We start from the raw sequence: 10,744 nt of genomic DNA, 5'->3' as shown, positions 1-10,744 counted from the left end.
TGCAAAGCCTTGCAGAAGCAGGGACAGAGTTTCAAGGCAGCCCAGGGCTGAGGATGCTTTCTGTGGTGAATTTGATGGGGACACATGGAAGGCCTCCCTACCCCAGTGAAATGTGCTTTGCAGCCTTTGGTGTCAGGGTTTGGCAGCCACTCCTAACAGGGGAATCATCCCCTGGGAGGGACTGGGCTCAGGGTGTTGGGGTTCAGAGGGGTGCCTGCACTAAAGCACCTCAGGCTCGTCCTGGCCTCAGGCTGCCTCCCTCTGCCTCAGGCTTGAGCCTGGGCTCGGGCACTGCCCGTGGTGTGCATTGACCTGGGCACCTCCCTCAACTGCAGCTCTCAGCAGCCATGGGAGGGTAACAGCCCTCCCTTCCGTGGGCAATGAAGGGGTTTTCCATTTCCCCACGTGCTCCCCAGCACCAGAGCAGCTTTGGAAGGCAGAGCTGAAGCTTTCTTTGCCAGCCTTACAGTACGTGGGCTCTCCTAAGGGAGTTATCAAATGAGCTGTGGGCACTCACACCTTGGTAGCTTGAGGAAATTTTTTCCACAGGGTGCAAGATGGGATTTTTAGGGATGGTTCTCCCTTTCCATTGCTCCTTTCCTCCTACACTTCTCCCCTGAAAACTGCCTGTCTGCAGCTGCAGGGCTCCCCTCAGTTCCCATCTCCTTGCTGGGATTCCTCGCTGTCCTCTGTGTGTCCTTTCAGCTGGCAGCACCTTGGCTTCTTCAGGAAATGTCTGTAGAGGCTTTAGTCGGGTTTGCAGTGGGACACGGAGGAAGCACCAGGACTTTGAGGAAATTCTGCCTCGGTGGCCGTGGCTCACAGCAGTGAAAGCTGCTGTGCCTGAAGGGATCTTTGCTCAGAACAAACCTGTGGTGGCTGTGCCCGGGTCACTGGGCAGCCCAGGGCAGTGCCAACCCAGCCCTGCAGCACCCCAGAGCCCTCCTGGAGCTGGAACAGTTGGAAGGAGTGGGGAGTGTGTCGGGCTGGGGTGGGGATGCTGCTCTTTCTCCACGTCAGGGAGCAGTCCCTGGGATTTGGCCGGGCCCCCTGCACCTTCCAGGGAGGTGCGAACAGCCCCGGGCCGGGAGCAGTCCCTGGGAAGCCTGGGAGGCTTGTCCCGTGCAGGGCTGGCAGGGCAGAAGGGACAGCACGGCCTCGGGGCAGCACGGCACTGGGGACAGCCCAGGGGACAGCGACAGGGACAGGGTCACACACACCTAAAGGGACCACATTCCTGCCGAGCCCCACGGGGACCACACCCCCGGGGACAGGTAGAGGATCCACAGCTCACACCCACCTTTAGGAACCACATCCCTGCCAGGACCACCTCAGACCACCAGGTACAGGTCCAGTGGCCACTCACCAGGACCACACCCCCGGGGACAGGTAGGGGGTCCGCACACCACACACACCTTTAGGGACCACATCCCTGCCCATCCCTGCCAGGACCACATCCCGGGGCACAGCTACAGTGGCACCACATCCCTGCCAGGACCCGCACATCCCGGGGGGCACGCACAAGCTCCGCACCGCACACACACCTACACGTACCCCCCGCCCCGACGCCCCTTCCCCGGCCCCTCCGGAGCCCCCCGATCCCCGGCGCTGCCCCGGGCGGTGCGGGCTGCGCTGGCGCTGCCCGGGCGGTGCGGGCGGCGGTGCCGGGGTGCCGGCGGAGCGGAGCGGCGCGGCGCGGTCCCGGTGATGTCAGGAGCGGCCCGGCAGCGGTGGGCGGTCCTTCCCCGGCTCCCGGCTCGGCTCGGCGCCCGCCCCTGCTCCGCGCCCCCCGCGCCGCGCCCCCGCCTCGCCCCTCGCCATGGGGCCGCGGCACCTGCTGCTGCCGCTGCTCCTGCTCTCCCTGCAGCTCCTGGCCCTGCTGCTGCTGCTGCCCGCGCAGGCGGCCGGGCCCCCCCGCGCCAAGGGCAACCGGACCCAGGGGGCGGCGGCGCCGCGGCGGACCCCCAAACCGGGCAAGGAGCTCCTGAACCAGACGCTGGCGGGCCCGGGGGCCGCCGCCCCCACGGCGCTGCCCGGGCGCGGCAAGGGCGCGGGGGGCGGCAAGGCAGCCCCCGGAGGCGGGGGCGGCGGCGGGGGCTCGGCCCCGGCGCACGAAACGTGCTGGGGGTACTACGACGTGAGCGGGCAGTGGGACAAGGAGTTCGAGTGCAACAACAGCCTGACGGGCTTCCGCTACTGCTGCGGCACCTGCTTCTACCGCTTCTGCTGCAACAAGCGCGCCGAGAAGCTCAACCAGAGCCTGTGCCGCAACTACAAGAGCCCCGAGTGGGCCCACCCCACCACGGCCAGCGGCGCCCTGCCCGCCGACGGCGGCGACGGAGGCGACGGGGACGCCAACAAGTACGACCCGGACAAGGACAGCACCAACGCCACCGTCTACATCTCGTGCGGGGCCATCGCCTTCGTGCTCATCGCCGGCGTCTTTGCCAAGGTGGCCTACGACAAGGCGCGGCGCCCGCCCCGGGAGATGAACATTCACAGGTGAGCTCCTTCCCCTGCTCGCCCTCACCGAGCTCCCCCTTGGCAGAGTGTGCTCAGGGTTTCTCAGTGTGCTGCCCAACCAAGGGTCCTCCTTTTGAGTGTCCAGCCAAGGGGCTTCCTTTTGAGTGTCCAGCCAAGGGTCCTCCTTTTGAGTGTCCAGCCAACGGTTCCCAACTGTGCAGCCTGTCCAAGAGTTTCCTGTTGTACGGCTCCTCCAGGGATTCCCCCTTTGGACTTGCTGCCCAAGGGCTCCGTTTTTACACCGCTGTCCAGGGGTTCTCCTGCTGCACTCTCTGCCCAAGGAGTCTCCCTGTGAAGCACCCACTCAGTTCTCTATGCTTTGCTCTGGCTCTCCATGAGTTTCCCCTGCCAACCCTTCCAAGGGTTTCCTTCCCCAGTGCCACGGCTCTCCGACGGCTGTGCCACCTTTCCAAACGATTTCCCATTGTGCTGCCGCTTCGAGGGGGTCTCCCCTTGAGTAATTTATCCAAGGGTTTCCCCCTTTGCGAGGGCTGTCCAAGGCTTCCCTCTTTGCACCATCCACCGAAGGGTTTTCCCTTTCCATCCTCTGCCCAAGAGCTCCACCTTCCCACGGTCCGACCAGGACCACCCGGACCCCTCTGTCCATCCCACTGCCCACCCCGGAGCCTGTCCGGCTGCCCCGTGGCTCTTCTCCCGCGGCCGCGTTTGTGCTCTGCTCCCCGCGCCTTCAGCACCGGCTCCGCGGACAGCTCCGGGACAGCTCCGGGATAATTCCCGGATCATTCCCGGACAGCTCCCGCACAGCTCCTGGACAGCTCCCGGGCTATCCCCGGACAGCTCCCGGACAGCTCCCGGATAATTCCCGGGCTATTCCCGGACAGCTCCCGGGCTATTCCCGGATAGCTCTCGGACAGCTCCCGGATAATTCCCGGGCTATTCCCGGACAGCTCCTGGATAATTCTCGGGCTGTTCCTACACAGCTCCCGGGTAATTCCCGGATAATTCCCAGGCTGTTCCCGGACAGCTCCGCGCTGCCCCGCTCTGCCCAGCGTCCGTCCCGGAGCTCCACGCGTATCCTCCCCCGGCGCCCCGGCACCCCCTCCTGCCCCCGGCACCCTCCTCTACATCCCAGAACGTCGCCCTTTCCTCTCGGCATCCCGGCACCCCTTCTTACCCCCCAGAGCCTCCCTCTGCACCCCGGCACCCCCTTTCACCCCTCGGAGCCCCGCCTGTTCTCCTGCACCCCGACAGTCCCCTCCCCCCCCCCCGGGTGTCTCCTGCCCCTAGCACTCCCCTCCTGCTCCTGGCACTCCCCTCCTGCCCCCGGCACTCCCCTCCTGCCCCCAGGCATGCCCTTCCTGCCCCCAGGCACGCCCCTCCTGCCCCTGGCACTCCCTCCCTGCACCCGGGATCCTCAGCAGCCCCCAGACCCTCGAATCTCCCCCCAAGCCTCCTCAGAGCTCCCCCCGCACCCCCCAGGGGCAGCAGAGCTGCTTGGACCCCGCGGGTCCTGTCCTGTCCCTGTCCATGTCCCTGTCCTTTCCCTGTCCTGTCCTGCCCCATCCCTGTCCCTGTCCCTGTCCCTGTCCCTGTCCCTGTCCCTGTCCCTGTCCCTGTCCCTGTCCTGTCCTGCCCCATCCCTGTCCCTGTCCCTGCCCTGTCCCTGCCCTGTCCCTGTCCCTGTCCCTATCCCTGTCCCCAAGCCTCCTCAGAGCTCCCCCCGCACCCCCCAGGGGCAGCAGAGCTGCTTGGACCCCGCGGGTCCTGTCCATGTCCCTGTCCCTGTCCCTGTCCCTGTCCCTGTCCTGTCCTGTCCTGTCCTGTCCCTGTCCTGTCCCTGTCCCTGTCCCTGTCCCTGTCCCTGTCCTGTCCTGCCCCATCCCTGTCCCTGTCCCTGCCCTGTCCCTGCCCTGTCCCTGTCCCTGTCCCTATCCCTGTCCCTGTCCCTGTCCCTGCCCTGTCCCTGCCCTGTCCCTGTCCCTGTCCCGCCCTGTCCTGCCCGGGAAAGTTTGGGAAGTGCGGAGGGGATGGATCGGGACCCCCGGGGTGGTTCTTTCCACGGGGGGCTGCAGGGGTGTGTGGGGACTCGCTGCTGGCGGCAGAGCTCTGCCCTTTCCCCTCTTCCTTCGTTCGGTGCCTCTCCAGGGGCGAGCAGCCCGTGCCTGTCCCTGCGGGCTCGCTGCTCCCTCGGCAGCAGCGTTGCTGTGAGGACGGGAGCGCTCGGCGTGGCACACGAAATCCTGCTTCAAAGCAAAAGCTCGGGCGTCTGTAGCAATCCTCCTTCTGGACAAATGCGTGTTCTCTCTCGGTTCATATTTATTTTATGATGAAAAAGTCCCTCCAAATGATGAGTGCTGCTTGCGTGCCGCGAATGCGAGAGCTCCCCGTGTCTGAACATAAAAATTGGTGAGAGGCTTCTTTAGAAGAGCAGTGGTGAGCATCAGGGGGAAAGACCTTAACTCTAGCAGATAATGCCTCCTGAAATTATTTTAATGAAGATTTTTAATCAGAACTCTTGAAATCATTGACCGTGCTTTTAAGGCTGAACTTCAGCTGCAATCAACAGAGACTGGGGGGAGAAATATTAGTTTTTTAGGAGGAAAATGAGATGAGTGACGCAGTTTTTATTTATTTGGGAAGATGTTTTTTATTTAGACTCCTCCTTGCAGTGAGGACAAACAGTGAGGCTGGTTTACATTTGCTGAGGGTCTGGCCCACATACTCCATTCCAAATCCCACCTGCCCCTGGTCCCTGCAAGAATATTTCTCCACAGTGTTAAAAACTACACACAACTGTGTAGAGGCAAGGATCCTGCAAGTGGCTTAGCCAGAAAATGATCTCTTTTAAGTCCTTTGTTAATGAAGGGATGGTTCCCCAGCTGCCCAGCTCTTCTGGCTTCAAGGCAACTTTGCCTGGGCCTTATCTTCACACTAAATTTGGAAATCTGGGTTGGATGTCCATATGTTACTTCTGCTCCAGCTCCAGCCTGCTGCAGGGTTGGATCCTTCACCCTTGGAAATCAGAGCCAGTGTTGCCAGACTTGTCTGGATTCTTCCTGATGTTTTCATTTCTTTGATGCTTGCTTTGCTTTATTTAGATAAGTTCTGGTGAAATGATTCACCTGTGTGTAGAAGTATGAATGGCAGATTGAGTGCTCGGGAAGCTTGACTTCCAGAGCATTTTAAGGAGTTGATTGACTTCTATAATATGGTAGCTGGTAAAAGATTATACCTTTCAGAGCTGAGTTACCTGAACTTGATCAACATCACACGAGGGTTTAAATATTTTGAAGTGCATCTCCTGCATTGGGCTGAATAGAGCACTAAGCAGAATGTAAATTCGACTACACACAACTGTGTAGAGGCAAGGATCCTGCAAGTGGCTTAGCCAGAAAATGATCTCTTTTAAGTCCTTTGTTAATGAAGGGATGGTTCCCCAGCTGCCCAGCTCTTCTGGCTTCAAGGCAACTTTGCCTGGGCCTTATCTTCACACTAAATTTGGAAATCTGGGTTGGATGTCCATATGTTACTTCTGCTCCAGCTCCAGCCTGCTGCAGGGTTGGATCCTTCACCCTTGGAAATCAGAGCCAGTGTTGCCAGACTTGTCTGGATTCTTCCTGATGTTTTCATTTCTTTGATGCTTGCTTTGCTTTATTTAGATAAGTTCTGGTGAAATGATTCACCTGTGTGTAGAAGTATGAATGGCAGATTGAGTGCTCGGGAAGCTTGACTTCCAGAGCATTTTAAGGAGTTGATTGACTTCTATAATATGGTAGCTGGTAAAAGATTATACCTTTCAGAGCTGAGTTACCTGAACTTGATCAACATCGCACGAGGGTTTAAATATTTTGAAGTGCATCTCCTGCATTGGGCTGAATGCTCTGGGTGCTCTAAGCAGAATGTAAATTCAAGGAGAGGAATGGTTTGTCTTTGTCTCTGACAGCTGCTGGGGAGGAACAGGGAAGGAGGAAAGCAGGTTGGGGTCAGATATTTCTGCCTGTTTGAGGTCGTGTCAGCTGGAGTGAAGTGTGACATCCGGAATAATTCTCTGTAGTGATGGCGAGTGCGTTAAACCTCAGTGTGCATCCTCTGGGAGGAGGAGAGAGCAGCATGAGGACAACTTGCTACAGGGGGCTGGAAGAAGCCTCTTGGGCTCGTATCCCACTGGCAGGGAAGATCAATCAGAAGTTCCCTGCACCTCCCCACCAGCAGCATCACACTGTAAATTTTACCTCCTCGTAAATGCTCGCCGAGCAGTGCCGTGTGTGGATGTCATCCCTCTGCCCATTCCTCGTCCAGCTTTTACAGAAAATCCTCATGAACTCGCTTACAGAGAACATTTTGAGGGAGGCAGGGCTCATAAAATGTCTTTTGGTGGAAGGAGGGTTTACAAATTCCCTGAGAGCTGTCGGTGTGCCGTGGAAGGAAGGGCTGGCTGTGCATGTGCAGCTCCGAGCTGGAATCAGCTCCAGTTTCCAGGCACTGCCACGTCCCTTTAAAGCAAGGCACTGCTGAGATTCTGGGCTCACAACCACTGAGACAGGCGTTTCTAACAGCAGTTAAGTGGAAGTGCTTTGAAAACCAGGAGCTGAAATATTCCTGTTGTACAGAAACGCTTGTAGTGCTTTCAATGGAAATGATTTTTTTTTTCTTTTTTTGGCAATTATAGGATTTTTGAGCCTGGCTGTATAGACCTGCCTATTGCTTTGGGGGCTACACAGCCAGAACTTTGCTGGGCTCCAGGTAGAAGCTGGGGCTGGTTTCTGAGAATTACACCCAGCAGTGCTGATGCTGTCTCATGCATTGGTGAGGATGGTTTGTTTTTGTCTCATTGCCAGCGTTGTTTTCTTCTCTTGAGCACTTCTTAAGTGAAATTTAAGAAGTATTTGCTTTACTTTCAGTCTGGGGATGAGTTAAGGGATCTCTGAGCAGGGAATATCAGCTGGTTCTTTCCAAAGCTGGGTGAGATTTTCTGCAGCAAGAAAGGGTGACACAGAATGTTCTCATTCTGTGACCCCGCATCCCCACGCTACAGAACACAAATAATTCACAGATGTTGCACTGCTCCACGACCCCTGCTTAGCCTCAGCAGCAGCCACTGCACTCTGCTGAGCTGGGAGTGCACAGATTGGGACCTGGACTGAAATATCCCGAGTGCATCCCACTGGTCAGCTGAGGGCAGAGGGACACAGTGGCAGAGCTGGCCCTGGGGCACTGGTGGGAGCCCAGCTGCTCTCCTGGGAAGCAGCACAGGGATTTTTTTCCCAGCAAACCAGCTGTGTGTGCTGCTAAAAGCCTTATCTGGCCTTGCATGGAGTGTGGCTGAGGGGTGGGAAAGGGAGAAGGGAAACAGGCTCTGTGCTGTGCTTCACTTCCCCCTCCTCCCACAGCATCTGGGTTGCTGCAAAGAGGGAAGATATCTGTGCTGCTCTTCTCTTCAGCCTCTGCACCTCCTGCTCTGTGAGTGATCACTGCCAGCCTTTGTAAACCAACATCCTTTGCCCATGTAGAGACCAGAGTTTAATTGATCCACTCCTTGTTTCTGCTCCGTGGCTCTGAATTCCAGCAGGAACCGGAGGCAATGGATCTGTCTGCTCACAGATCCAAGGGGCTGCTGGGTCTGTGTGAAATGCAGCAGGGTTTGTGTTCCTGCAGGCTGCATCCCCCATGGCTCGGGGCCCTGTGCTTGCTGAGGGGCTGCTGGAGGGAGCTGCTTTCAGGTGTGAAGGTTATGAGCAGTGCCTCTCTGCAGCCCTGGTGTTTGAGACAGGGATCACAGGCAGCTCCTTCAGCTCTGCTCTGTGCTGCTGGAGCCAAAGGATCAAACCCCCTGGTCCCCAGGGCAGGGAGGGAGTGCTGTGAACACTCCTGGCCACAGGGACTCTGCAGGAGGTTTTCTTTCTTGGATGCTGTTCCTGCTTTCAGTCTCTTTCCACTGATGTGTTTTTATGCTCTGCCTTTTTTCACTCTGCTCCGACTCACTCGGGTGCCTTTCAGCTGCTCTTTGCCCTGCTTTGAGTTGTTCAGTCCTGATGGTTTCTGAGTGTCTCCTCTGAAGTGCCCTGTCCCTCTCACAGGCACAGAATACAGGTCAGACTGAAGTAAGAAAAACCAAAAAAGGCGCAGCCATAAAATCACAGAATGGATGGAGTTGGAAGGACCCTTAAAGATCATCTCATTCCACCCCCTGCCATGGGCAGGGACACTTTCACTTGTGACCTCAGAGGAGCTCCTCAGGACTAGTTCTGTTTCAAACCAGCCCTGGCTGGATTTGGGGTAACTCATAAGCAGGGAGAGCACCTGGATCTTGTCCTTTTGCAGGAAATTGTCCAGATGCAGACCCAAATCCAGGCCAGGTGTGTCTCTGTGTGCCTGTACCTGTACAAAACATTTCTCCTTTTGCTTCACTTCCATGGGAAAGCTCCAGTCTGGAGCTCTGGTTGTGGTTTGCAGTTTGATAATTGGGGTTTTTGCTGTGTTTTCCTCTCTGAGTCTATTTTATGAAGAGATTGACTCTGTGGGAGCAGAGGCTGCCTGGCCACCAAAATCCTCTGGATGCTTCTGGGCTTCTCCTTTCCTTTTGAACTTCTCCCATTACGAGAGAGGCCAGGCTCAGAAACCATGCTGCCTCCACCAAATCATCTCAGTGTCTCTAATTCCCATTTATTTGGCATTTTCCTGCTTGCTAATTAACTTTTTCTGTTAGTCCAGCTCCATCATGAGGTGTCGAGGGAATCCAGTGCAGCTCTGAACTTCTCTTCCTTTTAGTTTTGTAATCTCTGATATCCTTAAGTAGCACTTGATCTCTGTGCCTTTGGAGATCAGATGCCTTTTAAAATTTCTGTTTCACATAAGATCGGAACTTTGTGGGGAAGATGAGGCCAGGGCATGTGCTGCTTGCCTTTGCCCCCCCTCACATGGGCTGGCTGTGCTTCCTCAGATCTGAGTGCTCTGCACTGCTTGGAGGGCTCAGATATCTCCTTCCCCAGGTGGATAAACACAGAATTCTTCACAATAAATGCTGGGCTGTGCTCTCGCCACAACCTCCTTTGTTGTGAGGGCTCTTCAGAGGAAGCTCAGCTTTTTCCAGTGAGTTCAAAGCCCCTCAGGTGTGCTCAGAGCAGAGGATTTGGTGCGAAACCAGACCCCCTGTGCTCGACCCTTCCCCAGGTGCAGCTGTGTGAGCACTGGGCTCTGTCGCCGTGCCTGGGCGTGCACAGCACAAACAGGGCAGGACAAAGAGCTGGGCCAGCAGAGCACCATTCCCACAGCCTTTCATTCCCTTCCAGGGGTACTTTCACACCTTTCACACCCCAGCCAGACCTGCTGGTTTTATTTCCTCTCCTTTCCGTGTGCTCTGTCCCTGTCCCGCACAGCTCCGCGCTCTCCCCAGCAGCCCTGGTGCCTCTCCTGGGTGCAACTCTGGGAAGGGAAGGGGCTGGAGCTGGGTGGGTCACAGGGGCTGCTCCCTCCTGCAGCCACCCTGAGCCTCGTGGCACCTGGGGGTACCAATCTTCTGCCACTCACTGTGCCCAGCAGCCTGGCCACAGCTCAGACACAGGTCCTGCCCCTGCTGAGGACACTTTGTGCTCAGGGTGACATCTCTCTGCAGAGAAACACCCCTTGGAAAGGTTCATTTTGAGCTTTTAATGTCCAAATCTTTATGTAACAGTTTTGTTCTCCTCGGGCTCGCTGTGTCCAGAGGAACTGGTGTCACCCGTTTTGGGCTCAGTCACTGCTGGCAGCTCCTTGCCCACACCACAGCAACAGCCAGAGATTATTCAGTTTGGACATTGCTGTCAGCTGTGTGAAGTGCTTGTCTTTAGAGCTGGTTTAAATTCCAGGAGTTTTCCAAATTGTGTTTGGTATTAAGATTTCTCAGGAGACATCTGACTTTTCCTGTGCGCCCTAGGCATGCAGAGCCCAGCTGGCAGCCCCTGGAATGTGGGAATGCTTCAGGAATGGCCAGCCCTGGGCATGCAGGAGCTGGCTGGAAGCACCTGGAATGTGGGAATGCTTCAGGAATGGCCATCCCTGGGCATGCAGGATCTGGCTGGCAGCCCCTGGGATGTGGGAATGCCCCAGGACCCAGCTGGCAGCCCCTGGGATGTGGGAATGCCCCAGGAGTGGCCAGCCCCAGGTGTGGTCAGTGTCTGGAGCTTCCCAGGGCGCAGAGCAGGTGTGGGGACAGCAGGCAGGCCACGAATAATGCATGGCTGCTCTCTGTGACAGTGGCTGTGACCGAAGTGCTGTCCCTCAG

General features: G+C 57.2%; 1 protein-coding gene across 1 annotated transcript in view; it reads left to right on the top strand.

Annotated features, from left to right (window-relative positions):
* Positions 1-1,819: 1,819 nt before the first annotated feature.
* The window catches only part of SHISA6 (shisa family member 6), a 146,242-nt gene continuing 137,317 nt past the window's right edge, over positions 1,820-10,744 (top strand). The window contains exon 1 of the mRNA XM_041427373.1: positions 1,820-2,502. Within this exon, the coding sequence (XP_041283307.1) occupies positions 1,820-2,502 (683 nt within the window). The remainder of the gene's footprint in view (positions 2,503-10,744) is intronic.

This window comes from Onychostruthus taczanowskii, unplaced genomic scaffold (genome assembly GCF_017590055.1).
Source record: "Onychostruthus taczanowskii isolate IOZ18803 unplaced genomic scaffold, ASM1759005v1 scaffold99, whole genome shotgun sequence".
In the NCBI taxonomy this organism is placed as follows: domain Eukaryota; kingdom Metazoa; phylum Chordata; class Aves; order Passeriformes; family Passeridae; genus Onychostruthus; species Onychostruthus taczanowskii.
This window is presented reverse-complemented; position numbering and strand designations above follow the sequence as displayed.